Source organism: Equus asinus, chromosome 8 (genome assembly GCF_041296235.1).
Source record: "Equus asinus isolate D_3611 breed Donkey chromosome 8, EquAss-T2T_v2, whole genome shotgun sequence".
Classification (NCBI taxonomy): domain Eukaryota; kingdom Metazoa; phylum Chordata; class Mammalia; order Perissodactyla; family Equidae; genus Equus; species Equus asinus.
The window spans coordinates 98418772-98445697 of NC_091797.1; the positions used below are offsets into that span (position 1 = coordinate 98418772).

General features: G+C 48.4%; 1 protein-coding gene across 6 annotated transcripts in view; it reads left to right on the forward strand.

The window, feature by feature from the left end:
• Positions 1-26926, forward strand: part of CABIN1 (calcineurin binding protein 1) — a 149501-nt gene that overhangs the window by 24918 nt on the left and 97657 nt on the right. For all 6 annotated transcript variants that reach the window (XM_014866265.3, XM_070516530.1, XM_070516531.1 and 3 more), the window contains 11 exons: positions 1527-1813; positions 2883-3051; positions 5268-5404; positions 5980-6197; positions 7562-7640; positions 8238-8425; positions 9310-9462; positions 10380-10574; positions 14278-14520; positions 15887-16043; positions 20880-20995. In XM_014866265.3, coding sequence (XP_014721751.2) covers positions 1527-1813; positions 2883-3051; positions 5268-5404; positions 5980-6197; positions 7562-7640; positions 8238-8425; positions 9310-9462; positions 10380-10574; positions 14278-14520; positions 15887-16043; positions 20880-20995 — 1942 coding nt within the window. The remainder of the gene's footprint in view (positions 1-1526; positions 1814-2882; positions 3052-5267; positions 5405-5979; positions 6198-7561; positions 7641-8237; positions 8426-9309; positions 9463-10379; positions 10575-14277; positions 14521-15886; positions 16044-20879; positions 20996-26926) is intronic.

A 26926-nucleotide genomic window follows, 5' to 3' on the forward strand; every position in this document is an offset into this window, starting at 1 on the left:
CCACAGTTTGCTGCCCTCTGCGTCTGTTCACTGCCCACTAGGCATGAGCAAGGCACTAGTAAATGAAGGTGTGTTTAAGGCATCTGACACACACAGCTGGCGAGCAGATTCTTCCTGTCTGAATGTAACCCTTACTGAAGGCAGGAGAAAATAGGTAAGAAATCCCTTCCAGTCCTAGGAGCCTTCACTTGGTTAGATTTTGGATTTTGAAGCACTGTCCTTTTATTCCTTGCATACATTTACTACTAGCTTCATGCCGACATGCAGTGAGGGCTCAGTGGTGGGGTCTGGTCTCTCACTGGGGGTAGTCAGTCCCCCAGTCTAAATTGATTGATCCCTGGGGTAGTCAGTCCCCCAGAAGGAGGATCACATGCACCAAGCTGGTGGCCACCCTTTGGAGAGAAGCACAGCACTCGGGGAGCTTATAATGGGGTCCACACTGCTCTGGGGCTCTGGAGGAGTGGGCATTGACCAGGTCGAGGGGCTGGGGCATGGGTAGAGGCATTGTTTCTGGGCAGAGGGAACCCTATGTGAAGGTCATATGGTATGCAGGAGTGTGATTTTGTTGGCAGAACAAACAAAAGAAAAAAGGCTAGCATGATGAGAGTACAGGGGGAGGTATGAGACGAGGCTGGGCCATTTGGCTCGGCCTGGTGGTGCAGCACCATGAAGATTTGGTTTTTAGCTTGAGGGTGTGGGAAGCCATTCAAGGATGGATAGATGGATATATCATGCCACACCATATCATCCCACAACACAGCATAACACACAACATAATATACTACAAAACATGAAACAACAGACAGCATATGATATAACACACCACACAATATTAAAACACATGCACAGTACACCACGTACCACACAACATACAATAGAACATAGGCTACACCATAACAACACACAACACACCATACCCATAATAAAACATAAATGTGACATGCAACTTAACACATGCTAGACCTGACCACAACCTAACATATAACACAAGCACACCACAACATACCACATAACAAAACATGCAACAGTCTTGGTTTGCCATCCAGCAGGCCCCAGCTCAAATGGGGACCCACTGAGATGCTGCTACTTACGGTCCCTGTCCAAGGCCCCTTTAGACCATGTCCCTGTTAGCAGCCCTTCTCCCAAAAACCAGATTAGTGGCAGCAGAGAAATGCCACAGATGTTTTAAAGATTCGGCTTTGTGGGGAGGGGTTTTTGAATTGAGTCAGTGGTTTTCATGCCTGCCTGGTTGAGTCTGAAGGTGCCTGAGGCTGAGATGCTCAGGGCTTCTGCCAGGGAGGGAGAGGGTGTGCAGCCCCTGCTCCTGCTCCTGCTCTGGCTGCTCCACCTCAGCTGTGTTAGACTCAAGACTGTCAGTAATGACAATGACAAAACTGACCCTCCCCCACCCTCGTGGAGATGGCAGCCCTGGGCTAGCTCTGCTGTGTGTCTACGGGCCAACTGGCCTATGCTTGGACTCCCCTATGATGGGGTGCTGAGCAGATGCAGGGACCCTCTCCTTGCAGTTGGAAGTGCCTCGGAGAAAGTTTGTTGGCCATGTACAACCACCTCACCACCTGTGAGCCCCCACGGCCCAGCCTTGGCAAGAAGATCGACCTGTCTGACTACCAGGACCCCAGCCAGCCTCTGGTGTCCTCTGTGGTGGTGGCACCTGTCAGCGTGATCCAGCCGAGCCCTGTCAGTGCCAACACGACTGTGCCTGTGGCGGAGCCGGTGCTCTCCTATGCCCCCGTGGCCACAGCCAGTTTCCCACTGCACAGTCCCAGCCTGCTGGAGACAGGCATTCCTGCAGGTGAGCAGGCCTCCTGGGGTCAGCTTCTGGGGACACCCTGTTTGCTGAGCAGAAGTGAGTGTTGGGGTGCCCTGGCCTCTCCAGAGGGATAGGTCCTGCTCATGCTCTTGGCTTGAGGTTTAAGTAAGAGCCCCCGGCCCCACAGGGAAGTGTCTTAGGCTGCTCATGGGGCTGTCACTCGTCAGGGCCACTTTAGTAATGAAGCCCCCACAGGGAAGGGGTGGGGGCTCAGGGGTACAGCTCCTTGGGACTACTCAGCACCAGCTGATAAGTCCTGGCCTACAGGGCACTCTTCCTGTCTGTGGTGTGGGAGCTGGCAGGTCCCTCTGCTGGTTTTGCTCTGTTGCTGGCCACATGCCACAGCACCCAGCACTGCTGTGCACTGATATCCTGAGTTCTTTGGCCTTAAAAAACAGTCAGCAAAGTTAGCACCGTATGTGGTAGTATATTTTTGAATGGTTTTATTGATTTTTGTTATCGTTGGAGTTGTACAAAATGTCAGACAATGCTCCCACGCCTTTTCTTGATTTCTGTGTCACTGAGAAAAGAATATCTGGCTGTTAAAAAGTTTCTGAATGAACATGTATGTTATTGTTTCTAACTTTTGTAGTTAATCATATGTGACACTCCTCTGCTCTCAAGATAATTCACACAGTTCTCTTGCCCACATCATGTCATTGGGTGCTCACAGGGTCCTGGGCGATGGATAGAGTCAGTGTCGCTGACACTTGCTCTGTCCCATACCAGGTACAACACTGAGGCCCCAGAGGCTCTCGGAGCCAGCCAGCTGTGAATGTGTGACTGTGAGTCCCTGGTGTTCTGTAGCTATGGAAAGCAGTCTTGAGATCTGGCTTGTGGGTTCTGTGAATTCGAGAAAGATGCAAGAGTTAGGTGGATTGAAATTAACTTTACTCAGGAGTCGTTGTGGTTAAAGAAGAGATGGGAGACTTCTTGAATGTCAAAGATTAAACGTGCCGGTAGACTTATAAAAGAGGGGGACTGACGTGCCTGTGTGGTGCATTTTCTTATGCCCCTCCCTGTAAGATTTCAATTTGCACTCTTTGTGAAGGCGATGTTTCTGGGGGAGATAAATCCAAGAAAGGAGTAAAGCGGAAGAAGATTTCAGAAGAGAGTGGAGAGACGGCAAAGCGGCGATCTGCCCGCGTCCGAAACACCAAGTGCAAAAAAGAAGAGAAAGTCGACTTCCAGGAGCTTCTTATGAAGTTCTTGCCGTCCAGGTACTGTGCACACTTTTTCTGATTTGCAAACACATGAACCTCCAGCCTACACCACCAATAACGTTTCTCATTCTCTTGCCACCCTCTCCTCTGGTACATCCTTATTTCCCATGACATCTGTGCAAACGGGTGAAGCACAGATCTCACTGGACGGGGATCTTGGCTTTTTCTCGCCTCTCCTGCTTCTGAACTTCCTGAAGGCAGGAACCATGACCTGTGCATCTTTCGAGGATCAGGCACTTCCTGTACCCTCAGGTGATGAATGGCTCCTGGAGCTGGAGTGACATGCTCATGTCCCTGTGCTCTCACAGACAACCACTTGCTGGGTGGCCTGGGGCCGCTGCTCCTTGGATGCTGACACTGGGAAACCCTGCAGAAGGGGCCCCCCTCCTGCTTTCAGGGACAGTACCTGCTTGGTTTCTCCAAGCTTAGACGGATTCCCTGGAATTCTGAGAAGGTGGAGGACGATCTCGTAAATGTTCGTTGGTTTCGCTGGTTGTTGGTGTTCCTCAGAGAAGCCTCAGGAGGAGAACCACAGCTGGGGGTCCTGGGCCCTAATGTTCCTTTCGTAGATTTTCACGAGCCCTCCGGCTTTTCATCCTTGCCTTCTCACCTCCTTCAGAGGCTCCAGGGCACTCATTTTCTGAGCTTTCCCAGGGTTTATGGTGTCAATGAATGGACATCTTGATGCTCCCCTTCCTCTGCCCTTAGCTAAGTGGAGAAAGCCATTCGGTTTCCGCTAGTCCGTCATCTTTCTGCCTTCTAACATTTGGTGGGCACATTTCTTATCTGCTGGGGCTTCCTCTCCCATCCCCTGTATCTTTGAGACTTTATACCTTTTTATACCTTCATGGTTCCTGGAGTGGAGTTTGGGAGGTAACCATGTGTGTTCAATGTATATCTTTGCCCAGAAGTCTTCAACTGGTGTTTTGGCTCATGACAGTTTTTTTCAGTGGTGACGATATCCAAGTGGAGGAGGAGCCAGAAGCTTTAGGTGGATTGTAAATCCGTTTTGTGGCAAGATTCCAATTTTCCTAATTTGTTGCCTTTCTGTCTTTCTGTGGTGAAAATGAAATGCTTAGAGATCGAGGTTGTTCTCAGTGAGTAGAGCATGCAGTCCTCTCTGATAAATCCCTCCTAAGGCACAGGACCAGGACCAGGTTTCCCTTCCAGCGGGGAGAGCTGCAGGAACATGCTGTGGTTGATGATGCCAAGAGGTCTGAGTGACCCATTTCCCCATCTTCCCCTCAGCCCTGCCATCCCACCTCAAGGTCTTGTTCCCAGCCCCCCTTTATGTGGAATGGTTTCTGCCTTCTTTTTTTAACTTTAAGTGTTGGATCCTGTGTAGTTTTCACATCTTCGAATAGTCAAGCAAGAGCAATGTGACTGCTTGCCTGGAGTAGTCACCCTGGGGGTGTGTGCAGTCGGTGAATGAAGACATTGAAAAGTGCCCTGAGTGTTTGTGCTGCAGGGCTGCTTGGTTGAGGGAGAGCTACAAGGACGCTAAACCATGGTCTTTGGAGGAGTTTGGAAGAATGGTGCCTGCTGGGAGAGACCTCCCAGGTCCAGCTCTGTGAGGAGCCATAGAGGGACCCGGCTCAGAAGGGCCCAATGTGCCTCCATACTCCACGCCCCCCTACCTTCCTCCTTACTCACTAGGCTCCTCTCAGGTGTTAGAACATACCAGGTGCTCTTCTGGCCTGTGCCTCTGTACCTGTCCTTGTCCTGCTACTTTGCATGGCCTGTCCCTTACCCTTCTCCACTGTCATTATGAACATCACCCCCTCTGAGTGACCTTCCTGACTCTGCTCTCTAAAGGAGGTCCCTTGTGACAAGCACTCTGTTGTGGTTGGTCCCTATTTGGGTTCTTTGTTGTTGTGTATCTGTTTATTGTCTGTCTCTCCCATTAGAAGATAAGGCTACTGTGGGCCGAGTCTGCCACACTTATGACTGATTCTGGTACTTGGCACATGCCAATGCTTAGTGATTGCCTGTTGATGGAATGAATGAACAAGTGAACGTACAGACCAGACGCCAGCTGACAAGGGCCTGGGGAGAGGCAGAGCCTCTTGGAGGCCTGGGTTCTAGACCCTGCTGCTCACTTACTCTGGTTTTCTTCTGCCTGGCTCAAATTTCGTTTCTCTAATAGGAAGAATTCAGATGCTGTGTCAGAATGTGTGGTGTGGCTTTTTGTGACTCTGGTGTATTTCATGCAGGCTAAGAAAGCTGGACCCCGAGGAGGAAGATGACCCCTTTAATAACTACGAAGTCCAGTCAGAAGCCAAACTGGAAAGCTTCCCAAGTGTTGGGCCTCATAGACTGTCATTCGACTCTGCCACGTTCATGGAATCTGGTACGAATCCAGCAATGTGATGATTCACTGTTGGGAACTCTTCCTCCCATTATGCTATGACCTGCCTAGGTTTTCTTCTGTGAGAATGTTTCTGGTGTTTAAAAGTGTGGTCAGGAGGCTGCCTGGATTTTTCTTGGGCATCAGCTCCATGGTCAGTTGGAAGGTCTGCTGAAACGTCCACGCTCATACTTGACTGTGGTGCCTGAAGGACGTGTGCTTCAGGCCAGACCCAGAGGCTTGGCTTTGCAGGTCAGATGCACCTGACACAACTGTTGCGTGTTTGTGTGCCAGTTATTATGCTTGTGTTTTTTGCTCATGGTCTCACTCAGTGCACACGACATCACTTGGAGGATTCAGAGAGGCTTGCTCAGAGCTGGTGAGGGCTGGAGCTAGGATTAGAAGCCAGCAGCCTGACCTCGGCACCACCCAGTGGTGGGAGGACGCAGGCTCTCTTCTGCCTCTGCCCCCTCCCTGCCCCTGCTATTGCTTTCCTCTCTCCTCTTCCAAAGAAAATGGGAGACTCTGACATGAGAGGTCCTTCATTCAAGTCAGGTTGTTTCTCCCTCCCTGGGCAGAGAAGCAGGACGTACATGCGTTCCTGCTGGAGAACCTGACCAATGGGGGCATCCTGGAGCTGATGATGCGCTACCTGAAGGGCATGGGCCACAAGTTTTTGCTGAGGTGGCCACCAGGCCTGGCAGAGGTCGTGCTCAGCATCTACCACAGCTGGCGGAGGCACAGCACCAGCCTGCCCAACCCACTGCTGAGGGACTGCAGCAACAAGCACATCAAGGTTGGATGGGCGGGGGGCCTTGAAAGGGCCAGCATCAGACTGGGACCAGGGAGGGGCATAGTCACCTTCAGTGGATGTGGGGCTGCTGCTGTATTGAACCTACTCGGCTCTCTTTACTTGTGGGCCTGGAACCTGGGCACCTGGGAGCTTTGAAGCAGTAAGTCACAGGATCTGGTTTGTGCCTAGAAAGATCCCTGGTGGCTGAGTGGAGGATATACTTGGGGGTGAGAGTGGGCTCAGGGCCGTCAGTAAGCTCTTGCCAGGTGAGCCATGGTGGTAGCAGTGGGGTAGGAGGTTCTGGAGGCAGAGCTGAAGGATGAGCTGTGAGTATAGGTGAGGGGATGAGATGGGGAGGGCTTCTAGGGCTGGCCCAAATGCCAGGGCTGGGGACAGGGATGGTTTACTGGGATGGAGGAAGGCCAGCAGAGAGGCTGGGGGACAAGGAAGGTTCAGCTGTGTTCAAGGGGCTAGGGACTGTTACCAGTTTTTTTAATAGGTGAGAAAACATAAGTGCGGAGGCCGAGTAGGGTTGCTTAGGGGACTGGGGGGGCCTCCAGCAATAAGGGGCCAAGCTGAACTCAGCCCTCCTGCTTGCTATGCTCGGCACCCCAGGCTCCTCCACTCAGTGCCTCCCAAGGCTCAAGGGAATCCAGGTGCTCCGGCCCCCTTGTCCCATTGGAGGAAGAAGGCTGAGTGCTGAGGAGGGAGCATGGGGGCTTTCAGGGCTCACCCAGGTAGTATTTCTGGCTGGCTGCACAGAGTGTGGAGGAGCTCAGGTTGACAGGTCTTAGGGCCATGTGAATCAGTGCTCCCTGGCCACGCAGCCTTTGCTGGAACACCTCGGGGACTGCCTCCTGGAAGCTTCTGCCCATTGGGCCTGCTCCCCTGGGGGCAGTGTGGAGTGGTGGGAGGAGCCATGGCTTTGGTCCCCAGACAAGCCAGGTTGGTCATTTCCTTGCTGTGCCCCCTCGACTAGTACCTCCTTATCTCCAAGCCTCAGCTTTCTCGTGTGTCCTGGGATCAATAGCCAACCTCAGGCACTTTTAAGGGTTAAGTGCTCTAGTGTGGATCCAGTGTCTGGACTGGCACTTGGGAGGTGACAGGGCTGCCTCTTCCATAGGGGAGTCTCTCAGGACTGAAGACAGGTGTCCCAGCTCCTCCCAAGTCTTGTCCCAGTGTAGATCCATGTACCTCTTTTACCTCCTGGCAAGTAGCTGTCGATTATCTTTTATGAAATGGTAAGATAGAAAGTAGGTAGAATCATATTTTTATCAAAGTAAATTTTAGTTTAGTTTCATTCCATCTGCCACCCTTTGATGACAACTCGTGACTCCATTCCTGACTTTCTGGTGCCTGTCCTGCAGGACATGATGCTGATGTCTCTCTCCTGCATGGAGCTCCAGCTGGACCAGTGGCTGCTGACCAAGGGCAGAAGCTCTGCAGGTAGGAGGCATTCTGTGTTCTGTGGCAGGGGTAACTTTCTGAACCCTCAGTAGCCAGGAGGAAGCGGGAGTGAGGAGGCTGAGTCATGGAATTCAGACTTACATCTGCAAGGGGCATGTTTCCTGGGTTGGCTTGTCAGGCCAGGAAAATCCAGGGTCTTAGAGAAGTCCCTTGGACACTTGAGAAGTAGTTAGCAGCAACTGAGCCCCCATCTGCCTGCTTTTCTGTTACTCATGATCAAAAGAAGTAGGGTTTCAATTTTCTCAGGTTATCACTTGACACTTTATGTGTCCCCAATAATTTTCCCAGATGATGTGGATCATTCTGACTTTTAAACCACCACCCAGTGAATAAAGATATGTTCAAAGTTCAGTCTGCAAAATGAAGGCCCTCCAGCTCTTAGGGTCTCTGCATCTACACCTGAGTTGTCTGATTGCTCTGATGCCTGCCACTCAGGGGGCTGTAAGGCTCCGAGGGGCTCAGGGCACTCATGGACACTGAGGCAGGTGCCAAAGGCTGAGGGTGACCTCTGCGGGGAGCAGAAGGGCATTTGAACTTTACATGAAATTGACTTGTCCTGGCCTGATTGGTTTTCAGTGTCTCCTCGGAACTGCCCTGCTGGTGTGGTGAATGGCAGGTTTGGGCCTGATTTCCCGGGAACTCACTTCCTGGGTGACCTCCTGCAGCTGTCATTTGCTTCCTCCCAGCGGGACCTGTTTGAGGATGGCTGGCTAGAGTTTGTGGTCCGCGTGTACTGGTTGAAGGCTCGGTTCCTAGCACTGCAGGTTGGTTCTGTTGTCGGCTGCTTGGGGAGCATGCCCTGGCACCCAAAAGGGAAGGAGAGAGCTGGATGCATTGTTGAGGATGTTTGTGTGTGTGTGTGTGTGTGTGTGTGTGTGCACATGTGGCACCTGCCCGGCACCGTGTGAGGAAGCAGGACGTGTTGGGGAATTTTCAGCATCTCAGAAATCCCAGCATGGCCACCAGTCTGCAAAGCACATCAGCACAACTACAGAACCCTGGAATGGGTCACCTGTGCCCCCTAGAAACTCCCCACTCAAGATTGCCTTGGGATCGTGACCCTTTGCTTATGTTTTCCTGCGAGAGCCTGAGCAAGTCCATGAATGGAAGTAGAGCTTTCTAGAAGGGAATTAATCACCTGTTTGTGTGAATTCTCGGACAGCTTCCCCTCAGAGCCTGCTCCGAAAGGCCAGGGTGGACTGGCTGTTACTCAGCACCTTGCATGTGGTGATACCCAGTGTGCTGTGATAGAATGAGAAAAGAGTGCCACAGTCAGTTCTAGAATTGGGAGAGGCCTAGGTTCTAATCCTGGCTCTGTCGTTTATGAGCTAATGCTCATGATCTTGAACAAGATACTCGGCCTTGCTTAAGTGTTCTCAGTGTCCTTACCTGCCACATGGGGTTAATGATACCTCCCCTTAAAGTTGTGGTGTGAACCAATCAGTCATTCGTTCATTCGTTCATTCAGCAAATACTTATTGAGCTCCAGCCACGTGCCAGGCACCTTTTTAGGGAGTATAGCAGTAATTGGATAAAAGCCCGCCCTCACAGTGCCTACAGTCTAGTGGGATCAGGAAGGTGAGGCACCTTGCATAGCACAGCGAGGTCCCGTCCTGCCTCTATCTCTTGACTGCTTTTCTCTGATCAGGGAGACATGGAGCAGGCCCTGGAGAACTATGACATCTGCACAGAGATGCTCCAGAGCTCCACTGCCATCCAGGCGGAGGCAGGGGCTGAGCAGAGAGACATCATCATCCGTCTGCCCAACCTCCACAACGACTCAGTAGTTTCCCTGGAGGAGGTGAGTGGGAGTTTTTTTATGGTGTTTTCTTGGTCAAAGATTTGTGCTGGGTTGGACCAGTTAGACCAGGCCTGACCTGTCCCTGAGGACCAAAAGAGCAGTCCACATGCTGAGCATGGCTCCTTCCTTCCTGGGGAGGGTGGAGGGGCTGGAGAGAGGCGACTCTGGCACACAAGGGCCCCTTGGGCTTGCAGGGACATCCCCAGGATGGAAAGTTCTTCCAGATGGGAGGTGGCAGGAGTGGAGACGTGTGCTGGCACAATTTAAAGTGATTATTGCTTAACTCCCTGGGCTGCGTGTGTTAGCAACCCCAGTGGAATTAGAGGGAAACACCAGCAGAGGCAGACCAGTGCTGGTCTGGCCATGGGTCTGGGTCAGCAGCGTGTGGCACGTATGCCAGGCTCTGTGGGGTCCTGATCCTGTTCTCATTGCCCAGCCACAGACCCTGCTGCAGTTCCACGTCTGTGATGTGTCCACTTTGACTGAAAGTGGCCTTCAGACTCTTACAGAATTGTTTCTGGGCACGACCAAGAAAGAGTTGCCCCTCTTGCCTACATTGTGGGGGCCACCTGTGGGGACAGGGTTCTGTGGGTCAATGGCATGTGCCAACCTCTGGCCCGGGGTTCGCCGAACCATGACCACAAGGCTGTCCAGCTATTTTGGTAGACGCTTCTCTGGAACCTCTCTGTTTCCAGAGTAGTATTTTGGGGTTTTTTTTTTGGTAATTTGGTTTTTAAAGAGTTGAATGCCTTGAGCTTAACAGAAATATATTTTTATTGGCTTAATGTAAACGGTGATATATTAAGAAGGAGTCTAATTTTGTATTCCTCATCTGGGTCTGACAATGCAAACACTGGCCAAATTCAGGGGGAGTGTGAGGGGTTTGTCATCAGGCAGCAATTCCAGGCTTCTTCCAGATCGATAAGAACCTGAAGTCGCTGGAGCGGTGCCAGTCCCTAGAGGAGATTCAGCGGCTGTATGAGGCTGGTGACTACAAGGCTGTCGTGCATCTGCTCCGCCCCACCTTGTGCACCAGTGGCTTTAACCGGGCCAAACACCTGGAGTTTATGACTTCCATTCCCGAGAGGCCAGCCCAGCTTCTGCTGCTGCAGGTATGTGCTGCCTGTGTCCCCCTCGCCCACTCCTACCATCTCTGCTTGGTGTGGGTTTATTCTCTGGAGGTTCTGAGGTAGCCCTCGAAAACATGTACCTAGAAGAGAAAAGTGAGAGTGAAAAACCACTAACTCAGCACCCAGGAAGATGCTAGTCAGAAGATACAGGGGATAGTTGGAACCTAGGAGTGCAGGTTCTAGGGTTCTGTGTGGCTACCTGTCTTTATTACTTTTTAAATTAAGTATTGAGTAGATATAAAAATGGATAAAATATCTGTACAATGTAAAGAGTCAAGATAAAATAAATACCCTTGTACAAACATATAGTTGAAGAAAAAGAACACCAGTGTGGTATTTGAAGCCATGTGCCCTTGCAGCTCCCTCCACGCCTTGTTCTTCGGGAAGTAATCCCTTACTGAGAGCTCACCAGGCACCAGGATATCTGCTGGGCACTGGACAGTTACTCACTCTCTCTGTGCCTCACTTCCTCATCTCTAGAATGGGGGTGATCATGTCCTGGCCTCAGAGACCTGTCATGGGGATTATAGAAGTTAGTGTGTATTGACATTACCCTTGGCATGTAGCAAGCACCATATGGGTGCCAGCTACCATCGTTGCCACCATCCTCAGGAAGCGTGGAGTCCGACACAGAGACAGACATGGAAGATGATAAACATGGTGTGTGTAGTGGTGTTGGGTGGGCTGGCGTCCCATAGCTTATGGTTCACACATTAATCACATTATATTTATTATCTTACTGGGCCCTTCGCTTTCAGTTTGGAGAGAAAGTCCAGTAGGTTCCCAGGCTTTTTGCTGAGATTACATGAGACATTGTAATTATTAACTTTCTTGAACTGGGAAATAGTCAAGAGATGTGACTGTGGAACAAATGGAGGCATCTCTGCCCTGGTGAATGGGGAGGAAAGGGTTCATTCTAGGAAGGAAAGGAGGGAGGGAGAGAGAGGGGAGAAGGGAAGCTGGTTCCAGTTCCTGGCAGAGAGATTCAGGCAGGCTCAAGCTGAGATCAAGGGATGAGATGTGTCTGGCCTCAGTGACCATGGCAGGCTGAGGAGAGCTGGGCCAGCATTTCTATGTCTACTCAATAGTTAATTTAAAAATTAATAAAGACAGGTAGATAACAAACAGGTAGATGGGTGGGTGACATCCTGACTATCCTCCTCCTTCCTCTGCCATGCAGAAGTTCAGAGTCAAGTGTGGGCTTACCTTGAGCCACACAGAACCCTAGAAGCTGCACTCCTGGGTTCCAACTATACCCTGTATCTTCTGATTAGCATTTTCCTGGGTGGGAGGGACAGCTGGGTGTACCCAGGGAGGCCAGTGGGTGGGGAGAAGGAGGAAAGGCCAGCCCTCTCTGCCTCCGTACGATGGCCTCAATGGCTCAGATGCTGTTTTGCTCCTGTCTTCTAGAACTCCTGGTGTCGCAGGATGCCCCATTGATGGGGGAGGCGCTGCTCTTTGGCTGGGCATTGAGCAGTGCTGAGGGCTGTGATAGGGCCTGGGCCAAGTGCTGGGGAAGCTCCTGGTTTTTGCTCAATTTCCTATTGAGGGGGTGTATTTTCTTATTGATTTGGAGTGCTTTTTATATATTAAAGATACTAATCTTTTTCTCATCAAATGTTGCAAATATTTTTTTTCCAGTTTGTTGTTTGCTTGTAAATTGCACCTTTTATTGTTTTTTTTCCGGCATACAGAAGTTTTGAATTCTTGTGTTGTCAAATTTTTTGATGTTTTCAAATGTTTGTGATTTTGTTCACTATGCTTAGACAGCCTTTCTAAGACTGGGAAAATATTCATCCACTCATTCTGCACACATGGATTGAGTTGCTACAGTGTGCTGGGCACTGGACATGGGAGAGGCCTGCTCTGGTGGAACCTGTATTCTAGAAGGGAGGCCGATGAGAAACGTGTCAGCACATGGATGAGAAGCGTATTTGCCTTGTTTTCTTCTAGTGGTGTCAGTGTTTTGCGTGGTGCATCTAACTGGCTTCATCCAGCTTTTATGGGGGTCTGACTTGGAAGCCTCCCTCTGGAAGTTGGATGGCTCTCTCTACTGAGGCAGCTGCCATTCATGTTCTTCAATATAGTCGTGTAGTTTTCTTACGGCTGACTTGATTTTTAGTCCTTAATGTTTCCGGTTGCCATTTTAAGCAGGATCTTTTTGTTGGTCATTGTGTTTCCTAATTGTACATTTCTGGTTTATAGGAACCATGTTGAATGTTGCATGTTTATTTTGATTCTAGCTACTTCACCGAATTCCCGTTATTTCTGATAGTTTCTGTTTTGTTTTGTTTTGAGTAGACGATCATGTTGCCCACAGTCAGTGGTAATTTGGTCTTCTCATTTGTTGGCAGTTATTCTTCTGCTTTCTGACTCTTTCTGGCCTTGGGCCCTGGGGATTATGTCATGTTGGAGCACCGCTGGCAGGTCTTTGTCTTCTGCCTGACTTTCACACAACTCTGGCTGCAGTTTAGAGTCAATAGTCTTTGTCCTGCTAGAAAATAACCCCCTACCCCTCACATGTTTGGTGTTTGATCAGGATGGGTCAGCTCGGGCCCTGGGGCTCCATGTCTGCACCCTAGAGGCTCCTCAGTGGCTTCCTGCTCAAGACTGCTGGTCTTTAAAAAAGCACAGGCCTCATGTTCCTGGCGATTAGCGCTAATAAATGGGGAGTGGTTTTGATCTGTGTTCAGGTTTTGCAACACATCCCAAAGGCAGTTTGGGGTGTTTCTGCCCCCACACCTGTCTGTGTCAGCTCAGAGCGTGGCAGCTGTGTGTGTTGAGGCAGGCAGGAGCCACTGCGTGCCTTAGCTCTTGCGGGGTCGGAGCCCGATGTGGCGCCGGGCAGCAGGTGCTTCCTGCTAGTCTAACAGGCTGCCCGCCAGATCTGCAAATCCACAGCCAGGCTGAGTGTCCCTACACTGGTTCGGTGATGGAAGAGGCTGAGACCCGAGGTGGTTCAGTGGGTTTGTTCTAGAGCAGAAGGAAGGCAGCTTCACAAAAAGCGATGGCTTCCAAAGAGGGGATTCTAAAACAGCTGTCAGGGTGCAGGGGGTGTGCTGAGAGCTGCCCGCCCTGCGGGGTGCTGTGCACATCACTCTGAATGCTCAGGGAAGTTCAGTACCTTGCCCCACCTGTCTCCTAGGGAAGGAGGGGGCTCAAAACGATGGCGTCAGAGCTGCCTGGCCAGTTGCCCCTGCCATGGCCTTGGCTCAGGCCCCCTTCCACAGAGGTAGTCCGTCCCTGGCAGCCTGCCCTCCCTGCTGAGACCCTCCAGAGCCTGGCACTGGATGAGCGTATGACTGGGTGGCCCGGGGCATGGTGGCTTGGCTTGGGGTGAGAGTTGACAGGAGGTGGAATCACTTAGCCTCACCTTGGTGGTTTGCCAGCCCTTAGGCTCATCCCGGCTTCCAGCTGTGTAAATGAGGAAACTGAAGTGCAGAGGTTCAGCACCTTTCTGAAAGCCCCTTGGCTGGTGGCCTGCCATGCTGTGATTGCACACAGGTCACCGTGTGCCCTGGCAGACACCTTGAGGCCATGGGGGGCCCACACCATCCCTTTTCTTTGGACTGCCCCACGTGTCTTTTCCCTCAGCTACCTACCCCTCAGTCCTGAGGACCGGGTGTAATGAGTGTTGTCACAGTCCTCTCAGTGCACCTTCCTCCTCGCTCCTTCCTGTGCTCAGGACTCCTTGCTCCGGTTGAAGGACCACCGGCAGTGTTTTGAGTGCTCTGATGTGGCTCTTAACGAGGCGGTCCAGCAGATGGTCAATGCGAGTGATGCTGCCGCCAAGGAGGAGTGGGTGGCCACAGTGACCCAGCTGCTGCTGGGCATTGAGCAGGCACTCTCAGCAGATAGCAGTGGCAGCATTTTGAAGGAATCATCTTCCGGCACTGGCCTCATCCGGCTCACCAGCAACCTCATCCAGGTGACGCTAAGCCCCTTCCTGCCCTGCCCCAGCAGGTATGGCTCTCTGGCGGCCCCCTTCCTCATAGTTCACCAGCTTTCATGGCGAGTTAGGCACCCCAAGGGGGTGCATTGGCTTCTCTTGCAGGAGGAGGTGGGTGCCTTGGGGTGGGTGGTTGTGCACTGGCTGCAAACCTTCCTGGGGCTGGTAATGTCTGGGGCTTAGAGCCTGTAGCACTGGGCACCACAGGGTTCTTCAGACCACCCATCTCAGAGGGGAGGAAGTAGGCTCAGAGCAGGAGACCCTGGCCTGTGTGTCATGAGCCAGAGGCAGAGCTGGGGCTGGAACCCAGGCCCCTGTCTCCCACCAGGGCTCTCCACCACCCCTGTTGTCTTGGCCCTTGTAGCTGAGGGGTGGTCACAGCACCCTGCACTGTCCAGGCAGCCTTCGTGGCAGGGAACCTTCCTCTGAGCCACCCTCAGCTCTTTCCTGCCAACTCCCATGGGCTGTCAGCAGGTCCTGCCAAATCCTTGTCCTTAACATCCTTATCCTTTGTTCCTTCCTTCCTTCGCCGCTCTGCCTTAGCCCAGGCCACTGCCATCTCTTGCCTGAACTGTGGCAGCATGCTTCCCGCTGTCCTCTCTGCCCCCTCTACCCTTCCAGTCCAGCCACCACCCTGCCATGGAGTCACTTTTCCAAAATGGAGACATAAATGTGCTCCTCCCACTTTTTAACCCTTCACATTTCCTCCAGAGTACCTGTCACCCAGGGCGCACTGATCCACTGGCCTCCCTCTCCACCGTCATCTTCCACTTCCTTGGCCACCTCTCAGGCCTCTGTGACCTCTGCTTGCACTCTTGTCCTCTGCCCCCATTCCCTGGCTTCTCTTGGGGTCAGGCACACCACAGCCATTCACCTGGAAACCTTCTCTCAAGGTCTCTCTTCACTCTGTCCCCCGCCCTCCTCTGCGACCTTATTACGGCCCTCATTTGCTTTCATGCAGCAGCCATACTGATCCTTAGCTCTCCTATGGCTTGTCTCTAGTTCTCTTTCCCCTAGGCTGTCCACTCCCCCATGCCCCGTTTACCTCTGTCACCCTCACATCTGGCACAGGGCCCAACCCACAGTGGATGTCGAGGGCATCAGGAACTGCATGTGGCCTCAGGCATCAGAACTGGCTCCTCTGATGCTTGGGCATACTTCTTGTGAGGCTCTGTGACACTCTGGTTGATGACATGCTGGGATGCTGCTAGGTCAGTGTTCCCACATCAAAGCAGTGGGGATGGGCAGGCACCATGTCCCCTGCCCCCAGCCCTGGTCTGCCCTGAGGACTCCTCCCTAGCTGGGAGAAGAGCTAGCCCTCCTGTGACATTCTCTATTTCCCCAGGTCATTGACTGTAGCATGGCTGTGCAGGAGGAGCCCAAAGAGCCACACGTCTCCTCGGTGCTGCCCTGGATCATCCTGCACCGGATCATCTGGCAGGAGGAGGACACCTTCCACTCCCTATGTCACCAGCAACAGCTCCAGAACCCGGCGGATGAAGGTGGTGGGAAGTGGGTCCAGGTGGAGGCGGGCTTTGACCTATGTGTCCTTGCCTCTGGGCCCTGTGGCCCTACGGCCCTGTCCAGGTGCCATGAGTGGACTTGGGGCTCAGTCGACAGGATTTTTCATGGCACTTGGATGGAGGCATAAGTTTCCCCTGTATCCTCCCTCAGGGAGCTCACTGTGCAGTGGGGTCAGGAGGCAGTAGGCATTTGAAGTGTTTCACGTCTGGTGCTAGTGGCAACACAGAGGAAATGACAGTGTGGTGAGTGCTTACAAGGAGGGCCAACACTGCTCTAAGAGGCCTCATGCCTGCTAACTCCTTTAACCCCCACGACAGCCCTTGTACTTAACTTCTGTACCCCACAGCCCCTCCTGGGTGTGGGCCACTGAGGCCAGGGGTTGTGGGCAGCTGGAGGGCAGCATGGAGCAAGCGCAGGTTCTGAATCCCAACAGTCACCTCTTGGCCGTGTGACCTCGGCCAAGTCATGTAACCTCTTATCCTCTATTCCCCATGTCCAAGCTGGGAATGAAAGTACCTTACTCAGAGGGTTGTTCTGAGGACAAAATGACATAATAAAGCCATCACTTGCCGTAGCAAATCAGTGCTGGCACATGGGGCTCCTGAGTGATGAGGAGTCGCTGTAAGTGGAGAAGCCGGAGAGGGCCAGCGCATGACCCCTCATGGAGATGGCACTTGAGCCAGGTCAACGCAGTGGTAGGAAATGTGGTTAATTAAGTAAATTACGTAACAACAGCAGCTAAAAGACGTTTAAGCAAAGATTGCCTATAATTCTACCAAATGGATTTTTTCCCCTTTGGTTTTTTGCAGTTTCTGTCTAAACTTGGCCGTATGCATATGCTTTTTATGTAGCTGTAATTATAATGCACATGTTTATGTATTCATTCAACTAACTTAAATTTATTGGGGGTTTTTCATCAGTAATTTGAAAAATCAGAAGAGTGGAGAGGGAAGGAACTCATCCCTATTCCAGTAACCACAGAGTTAATGTGTGATTTGTTTCCTTTCATTCATTCTTTCTGCTCAGTTCATTTACTCGCCGGTTATCAGCTGCTCACTGCATGTCAGGCCTCTGTGACTCTGGCCCTGACAGGTTTGTGGTGGGAGGAGACAGACAGGAACTCCAACAGCGCCAAGCCAGTGTGGCCTTCTGGGAGGAGTGCCTCATGCACTGGCATGGGGGCAGGGTTTGGGCTGAGGCCTGATGGGCGAGCAGGGGCAGAGGAGGACACTGGGAACATGCGGCAGTATGAGCAGGGACACAAGAGAGCCATGGGTTGGACGTAGGAAGGAGCCAGACTGAGAAGAGCTTTTATACCTTGTTTTATGAAGCTGTTTCCATTTTGCTCCATAGTGTTTGTCGTGCTGGTGGACCCTGCTTTGCTGAACCCTCTGGATGGCTGCGTTACTTCTCTCTTACAGGCCAAACTTTAGTGAACACCTCATGCATCCCTATTTGCTTCTGCTGAATTGATTTTTTTGGATAAATTTCTAGGATGAATATCTTTAGAGCTCTTAACAAATAGAACCTCTCTGTTTTCCAGAAGGGTTTTAGTGGTGAAAAAAAATCAGGGTTTACAACTATAAATGTTTATTATTTTTGTTATAAAAATAATCCAAAAAGGCTTCTAGAGGGTCTCTTTTCCCCCTAATTAATTATGCAAACAATATAGTTCTTTATAAAAACTGCCAGTAAGCAAACAAGGAATGGGGAATAGTCAGATGCCATAAACTTTGAAAATGTAGGCCAAGGAAAGAAATTAGAGATTCTGGTGGCTGGCAGCAGGTGTGGCTCCTATCCCCTCCTCTAGCCTCAGTAGGAGAACTGAGGGAAGATGGTAAATTGACAAACTCCTGGGAAATAGTAATATCCTCTCGTTTGTAGAGTAGGCTGGTGGGGAAGGCCCTCCCTATTGCCCTGGGCTTTGGCAGAGGCAGGAAAGACTCCTGGGTCCAGCCATCTTCCAGTGACCGGACTGTGTGGATGGAGGTGGCCCAGGGATAAAGCACACTTCTGGCCAGGTGGTGAGGGGCCTGGCAGAGGACATTGTCACATATTGAGGTCTCTGGAACCAGACTGAGGCTGTTTATTAGGGATCACTGCCTGTGAAAGGAAGCAGGAGGAAGCACAGTGAGGGCAGAGGGGGAAGTTGAACTGTGATGCAGGCCTGACAATGCCTCGGGTAACCTGGCAGGGAGCCCTGGAGTGAGAGTTGCCCATTCAAATTGCTGCGCCATGTTAGACAGAAGTAGCCAGGCCTTTCCACTCCTATCTCACTCAGTCACTTGATGTGGGCTTCCACAGGGAGTGTGTGACCTTGGGTAAGGTGAGTCTCTGCAGCTGCAGCAGACCCTGCAGGAGCCGACAGCTGGGGGCTGTCTGCTGACTGCACTCCTCTCCCTGGGCAGCAAGTCCTACTTCAGAGGGGACCTCAGAAGAGAGAACAAAGCCTGGGTCCTCCAGCAAGAGCTATACACAGCCCTTGCCAGGCAATCTCCCTTCTACCTCTGCAGACACAGGCTACAGAAAAGTGGATTGAGAGCAATACCTGCTTTAAAATTATGGCTTTAAGGAAAGGGAAAATTCATTTTATATTATGTGGGAAAGTGCCACAGCAAATTCATTCATGATGTATTAGAGCACGTACATAGTCTGGAGGAACTGCCCTAGCTGACCATGAGCAGTGTAGAAAGGAATGACATGGCCAAGTATGCTCACATTTTGTAGCCTGCCCTACCCCGAGAGGGGACAACAGGGAAAGAAGGGAGATAGCACGTGAAAAACAGATGAACTCAGTCTGGAAGAAGACATACACCAAGGAACAGGAGCAGAGGCCCTCTAAATCTCTGCGCAAGGAGATTGTTTTTTTTTTTAAAGATTGGCACATGAGCTGGCAAGTGTTGGCGATCTTTTTTTTCCCCCCTTCTTCTTTTCCCCAAAGCCCCCTAGTACATAGTTGTATATTCTAGTTGTGAGTGCCTCTGATTGTGGCATGTGGGATGCCGCCTCAGCATGGCCTGATGAGCAGTGCCATGTCTGCACCTAGGATCCAAACCAGCGAAACCCTGGGCCACAAAAGTGGAGTGCACGAACTTAACCACTCGGCCCGGGGCAGCCCCAAGGAGATAATTTATTTAAAAATTTGAGCTGATAAACAGAATGAAATGAAAAGGAAAAATGCAGAACTAAAGGGAAACACTGCAAACCAAGTCTCACTGTTATAAACTAATAAAACCAAAACAGCAAGGAGTAGAGTGAATGTGACTGAAACTGAAATGAGTGGATGTGATTAAGAGCCAAAAGCATCAGAGAGAAGATGACAGATGCAGAAAACAAAGATCATGCCGTGTAAGGATAAGCAGTGCCCCTGATGGAGGGACTCCAAAAATGAGAAAGGAGAAGCAACCAACCAGTCTCCAATACAGGGAAATTTCTCCCAATTGTAATAAAACTGAATCTGCCCATTCAGTGTACAGTATATGCCAAGAAAGACGGATACACAACAACCTATATCAAGATACATCCTGGTTAAGGATCTACTTTAAGAATAAAGATTTTTTAGGTTTCTAAACTGAAAAAGCATTTTATCCTCATGGGACGGAAAAGTGAGACTCATTTCAGATTTCTTCAGTGCTGTCGCAGTAGTGTCTGTATGTCTGCACAGTTCTCAAGGAAAGAGAGTATGGCTTAAGACATCTCGCCAAGTTGTTTGTAATTGCAGTGGTAAGAGACACTTATAAACAGCCATTCTACCTCCTATGAGTGCTTCTTAAAAACACCCCTGGAGGATGAGGTCAGTAAACCACATGAGTCAGAATGAAATTCCTGAGGAACAGAAGAGCCATGGGAAAGAACTTGTGATAAGCATCAAATCCACTTAAAACTGGAATTGAGAGACGGCAACTGGGCTAGTCATGGTTGCAGAACAGGGTGTAAATGTTATAAACCTTTAAGTGCTACAAATAATATGCACAACAGAACTGGGAAATGGGGGAAGAAGGAAGTGTTAAAAAGCTGTCACCCATCTTGTATGATAGTTGTTTGATGCTGTTGAAAGTGGAAACTAACTTAACAGACCTTAAAAAACTGGCATGGCTTGAACTTAATGATTTTATGACATTTTTTAACCATTGCTTTTCATACCTCTTTGCCTGGGACTGACTGATAGTGAAAAGTATGAAACCAGTTTCATGAAAGAATCCTTAACTTTCTCAGGTGTGGTCCCCTCTAGTATTTTCTATTCTAATGGATTCTATCCTAATTCTCAAAAATTTTAGTATGAATTACAACCACTAATGGGTTATGACCCAGAGTTTCAAAAGCACCGGGGGATCTTTAAAGAAACTTTAATAGTTCTAGTGTTGAACAAACATTTAACTGAAATTTTATAGTTCTTTTTAAAAGCTCTGTAATATTCAAGTAGACCTAAATATAAGAATTTTTAATTCAAGAATGGTGAATGTAGTGTGGCTTCCATTGTTCTGAGTTATTTCTCTCTCCTTCACAATGTCTCATGTATGCACAGAAAGATGCTTCCAGTGATGTTCCCTGAATGTTACTGGGGCTGGCAGTTGGTGGATGAAGCATTCCTTCTTCATACTTTCCTGTATGATTTGAATTGCTTTTTGATAAGCATGTGTTACTTTAGTAAAACCAGTCAAGTCATTACTTATTTAAAAAGATAAAAAAGGAAAGAAAGAACAATCTGTGGCCACCCTGGTGAAAACAGAAAAGCCCAGAAGAGGGCCTGAGCCCCACAGCTCCCACACGTCCCTGCACTGACTCTGTGTCTGTCGGTCTGGTCTTTTCCCCAGCGATGGCCGAGACGCCCATGCTCCCGTCCTCCCTCATGCTGCTCAACACAGCCCATGAATACTTGGGCAGGAGGTCCTGGTGCTGCAATTCAGATGGCGCTCTGCTGCGATTCTACGTAAGTGCTGCTGGGGCTCGCCTGGCCTTCGCTTGTGCTCTGGGGACTGGTGTTGAACCACAGGTGGATTTCAATCCACTAGTCGTTACTGAGTCTGTCACATGTCGGGCACAGGGCCAGGCCCTTGATAGTAGTTTGAGAAGTAATAATTATGTTCACTATCGCCTTCTGCTGTGTCTGTTTCCTGAGTACCACTCATCATACCAGGCTGTAGGTGCTCAGTGAATAGCTGTTGCATTCATTCAGTCAGTAAATACTGAGTGAGCGCAAACAGGCTTCCTGTCACTTGCCAGCTGTGATTGACTGAGCTTACTGGGGATAAGCAGTGTGATCCCAGTCGTCAAATCTGTCTGTTGAGTGTGAGGCCAGGCAGCACATAGATGAGTTACAGAGCATGGGAGGGGCACCCAGCTCACTCTGTCAAGTCTATTAGTAAATGTTTTAGTGACATATAGACACATCTGTCTATTTACATGTTAACTCTGGCTGCTTTTGCAATACAGTGGCAGAGTTGAGTAGCTCTGATAGAGTCCATATGGTCTGCGAAGCCTAAAATATTTACTATTTGGCCCTTTAAGAAAAGATTTGCTGAGTCCTGCTCTATACATTTTCAGTGAACATACCCGCCCTACAACTGCAGCCTCCCTCCCCAGGCCTCCTGATCTTCGTCATCTGCCCTGTGCTTTCCCCATGGCTCTCATCACCTTCTAGCCTGCCTTAGAATGTATTATGTTTATTGTGTGTCTCTTCTCCGTTGAAATGTAACTTCCACGAAGGAGAGATTTTTGTTAGTTTTGTTCACTGCTGGACCTAGCACAACATATAGCACATAGTAAGTGCTAAATATGTATGGGCTGAATGAATGAACAAGACTGAGAATATGTATAGAGCTCATGTATGTGTAGGCCGTGATAGTGTGCACAGCACTTGTGCTGAGGGCCTGGAGACTTGGCCAGGAGACCTGTCTAGCTGGCTCAGGGCCTGAGCTGGTTAGTGCCCAAGGTGGGCTCCAACCCCAGCTGTCAGTGCCTAAGTGTGTGCCCCACCCATGAGCCCCGAGGGCCTCCGTGGTGCTCACCCCATGTCAGCTCTGCTCTCCAGGACCAATTTTGGAAGAATTGTGCCAGGCTGAGTCTGTAATGCTGCCCAGGAATTGGCAACTCCCTTCTGCCACCTTCCCTCTCCCAGTTAGGGCTGAGACACTGTTTATGTCCACAGGGTCCCCTCCACAAGGCAATCACCCTTATGCTGAGTGGGGACAAGTTGAGAATAAGTTAGTACCTTTGCAAGCTGGTGTCAGGCGGGAGTGGCTCTGAGAGGGAAGGGCAGGCTGAAGAGACGAAGGTGGGATGGTCCCACTCCTGATTTTTCTTAGTCTGTGTCTTTTTTCGTTGAGCATGAATTCTAGCTGCCAGGATCTGCCAAGTGAATTTGAGGGAGTAGAAGTGATAGGAGTACTGCTACATTTCATTTTATAGCTCCTAATTTTCCTGCCCAGGATCCTCTGACTCCTGCAGCAACTTCATCTTTGTGTGAAGTTGACAAAGACCCTGCTTATTAACTGTGTCCTCTCTTTGCACAGTGCCTGGTCACCCCCATGCCCTCCACCTGCCACACTGTCTCCCAGGGCCTGCATGTCTGGCTCGTCCTTTCCTTCTTGCCATGCAGGTCTCAGCTGAGAAGGCACCTTCTCAAAGAGGTCTTCCCTGGCCTTATCACTCTCTGTCCCATCTACTACTGTACAGCTTGCTATTTGTTTCTGTCATGTGCGCCTCCCCCAGCAGATGGCATCCCTGAAACCAGGGACCTTTTCTGTCTTGCCGTCTAACATCTAAGGATCCCTGGTGCCCTGAGCAGTGCGTGATGTAGATTACTGCTCAGTTATGTTTCTTGAATAGATGAACTTAAAGACATTCATTCATTTATCCGGAAGTGCTTGCTGAGCACTCATCATTCTGGGTGCTGTGGGGGTTATGAAGGTGAGTACTTTATTGTTGCCTCTTCTCATTGCCCAGGCTCATGGTCTGCAGGTGAAGGAAGGATTGTGTCTTGAGAGTGCTTTGTGGTTGACATAAGGGAGACCTTTTGTGTGGATTGTTTTCTTTTCTTGGATGGATTGGAAATGTTCTCTGAGGGAGAAATCCTCTTGGATCTCATCTTTTCTTGAGTTGATGTTTCTTTTCATATATTGTGTTTGGGTTGATGAGTTCTTATCCATTCATCCACACTCAGCTCAATGGCCCCTCTCCTGTGGAGCCTTCACTAACTTCTGGACAGTCGTCTTACGCTATGTCCCATGTACCACCACCCAGATTGTGTACAAGTTAACCCTCTGCTGTATTTGCTGCAAACCTGTCTCCTAATAGAAATAAGTAACGGGAAAGACAGCACGCTCATTACCCTCACTCTCTTGAAGTTGGTGTGTATCTTTTCATCCATGTTTTTCTATCTATTACGTATTGTGTATCAGTAAACAGTACATAGTCGCATGTGTTTTTAAGTTTTGTATACAAAATAGCTTATTAGGGGCCTGCCCGGTGGCATAGTGGTTAAGTTTGCTTCGGTGGCCTGGGGTTTGCTAATTCGGATCCTGGGCAATCTTCCTCACCAAAAAACCTACCTTTGAAAAAAATGTCACTTAGGGGCCAGCCCAGTGATGTAGCGGTTGAGTTTGTGCTCTCCACTTCGTGGCCAGGGGTTCGCCAGACCTACACACTGCTTATTGAGCCATGCTGTGGCAGCATCCCAAATATAAAACAGAGGAAGAGGGCACGGATGTTAGCTCAGCACCAGTCTTCCTCACCAAAAACAAAACAAAACAAAAAACCCCACAAAGTTTTAAATTTTGGTGTACTCACACAATAGGATCCTACAGAGCAATGAAAATAAATGAACCAGATTTACTTGTATCAGTGTGAATGTATCTTAGTGAACTGAGATGAATAAAAGCAAGCTGCGTAAAAAAAGAAAATCTTACTATAACAATTTGAGATTTTTTTTTTTTTGAGGAAGATTAGCCCTGAGCTAACATCCACCACCAACCCTCCTCATAAAAAAAGAAAAAAAAAAGAAAAAAGAATCCACACTAGAGAAACTGTCACATGTACACATAAAACAACTTCTGGTAGATGTTAACCATGATACAGTTTATAACAAAAACTGGATAAACAATCTTAATGCCATCATTAGGAGAATAGATAAAAAAAATTTATGGTAACAAATATTTACAGCTGAAGTGATATGATATCTAGGATTTACTTCAAAATAACATGGGATGGATGGGGAAAGGTTAGATGGGGGAATGGCTGTGCCAATCTTCCTTTACTTTATGTGGGATGCCGCCACAGCATGGCTTGACGAGCTGCACTAGGTGTGCGCCCAGGATCTGAACCTGCAAACTCAGGGCCACAGAAGCAGAGGGCGAACTTAACCACTGCACCACCCTGCCGGCCCTCTAGTGTGGATTCTTATGAAAGGAATTACTAGGTTGCAGGATTTGCACATTTTCAACTTTAAAAACTACTTTCGAATTGTTCTCCAAAATAATTTTATACTTTTCATGGCAGTATGGGAATTCCCGCATGTCTCTGTCAGCTCTAGGTACTACAGACCTAAGTGTTGATACCTATCTGAGAGGCTGAAGTGATATTTCATTGTTCTTAAGTCTTCTTTTTAATAGTTTATGATTATTAGTGAGATTGAGTATCTTTTTGTGTTTACTGGCCCTTTGGGTTTCCTCTTTGGTAATTTGCTTGTTCATATAATTTGCCCATTTTTCTGTTGTGGTGTTTTTCTTTTTCCTGTTGACTTGTGGAGTTCTTTATGTGCTCTGAATTCCAGTCTTTTGTCTGATATATATGTTTCACCAGTTTTACGTGTATGTGTGTGTGTGTGTATTTAGTTCTGTCTCTATGCAATTTTATGTGGCATATCTTTTAGCTTTATATATAGTGTTTGTTTTACAAAATTTTAAATTTTAATGTCAAATTTATCAGTCCTTTCCTTTATGATTTCTGGAGGGTTTGTTGTTGTTGTTGCTTTATTTAAGAACTCCTTTCCTCACACAAGATTATAAAGATATTCTCTATGTTAATCTAAAACTTCACTTTTATTTTTCACATCTGGTCTTTATTCCACCTGGATTTTATTTTTGTTTATAAGATAAGGTAGCGATCTGTTTTACATTCCATGTGGATGACCAGTTGGTTCCTTTTCTTGAAGAGTCTGTCCTCTGCATTGGTTTGTAAGGTCCCTCCATTCTCTGTCCTTGTGTGTGATTGTTTGTAGTTGGGCTCTCTTCTTTCTGTTGGTTTAGTGTCTTTTCCTGTGCCAATACTGTATTGTCTTTGAGACATCTTGGTACCTGCTAGGATTGATCTGCTCACCAACTATTCGTCACATTCTCTTGGCTATTCCTGGCCCTTTCTTCTTCCAGAACGTTGAAGATCAGTCTGTAAAGTTTTGTGACCACCCCGTCCCCACGGAATTTGATTGGAATAGCATTGACCTCGTGGATTAATTTGGGGGAGAGTTGCCATGTTTGTGTGATTCTTTCCAGTTGTGAACATAGTATCTCTCTGTATATTTAGGTCTTATACTTTCGTATCCCTTAACACAGTTTTATAATTTTTTCCTTAAAACTCTTCTGTTTATTTTGTTAGATTTATACCCAGGTATCATTTTTTTGTTACTATTGTAAATATTTAAAAATTAAATTTTCTGCTTTGTGTTAGCAAGCCTATAGGGACACTTTAAAAAAAAGTTTCTCTTATGCACAGCTCCCTTGCTGTTGCTTTTATTAATTCTAGTAGATTGTAGATTTCTCTGATTTTTCTATGTAGACATTCGTTGTCCATGAATAACTGTTTTTTCCCCTCCTTTTCCATCCTTATAGCTCTTTTTTTTTCTCTTATGCTCTTGGCCAGGGGTCAGGAAAAGTTTTTCTGTAAAGAGACGGGTAGTAAGTCTTTTAGGCTTTGTAGGCCATAGGGTCCCTGTCGCGACTACTCAGCGCTCCCATTGTAAAATGCACAAAAGCTGCCACAGACTATATGTGAAGCAACATGGAAAAACTTATGGATGCTGAAATAAGAGTTTCATACAATTTTATTGTGTTACAAAGTAGTATTATTCTTTTGATTTTTCTCAATCATTTAAAAATGTCAAAAATAAATAAATAAAATAAAATTGTCAGTGCCATTCTTATCTCCTGGGCTGTATAGAAACAGGCGATGGCCCGAACTGCCCCATTGGCCGTCATTTGTCACCCTGGTCTAGAGCTCGCTCGCTCTCTTTTTTTTTTGAGTAAATTGTAAACTGTTGACTCTTTCTTTGCTGATTTTCTCTTCTTAAGTCAATTATATTTTTGGAATAGTGCCCACATAAGCATAAAGTTGTTCACGGTGTTTGCTTGTGATTTAAAAAGTCCCTGTGGTACCTCTAGTTATGCCCGCTTTTGCATTGCTAAAGTTATTTATTTGTGCTTCCTCTCTCCTTTTTTAAAAAAGAACAATCTTTACTGAGGTTTATCTAAATTAGTTTTTTCAAACTATCAGGTTTTGGTTTATTGATCTATTTTTTCTTTGCTTTCTAGTTCGTTAATTGCCACTTTAAATATTATTTCCTTTCGATTTACTTGGTGTTTTTTCTGACTTACTGAGGTGAAAGGTTATTTCAGTGTTCACATTTCTAATACATGTGTTGAAAGTTATAAGTTTTCCCCAAGTACATTTTTAGCTGCATGCCATCACTTTTGACATTTGATATTTGCTGTCTTTATGTGATTGATTTCTAATTTTATTGAATTATGTTCAGAGGATGTAGTCTGTATTATATCTTATCTTTGGTATTTGTTGAGACTTACTTTTTATCTGGTTGTGGTAAAATTCCCGTGGATGCTTCAAAATAATGTGTATTTGCTAATAGTTGGGC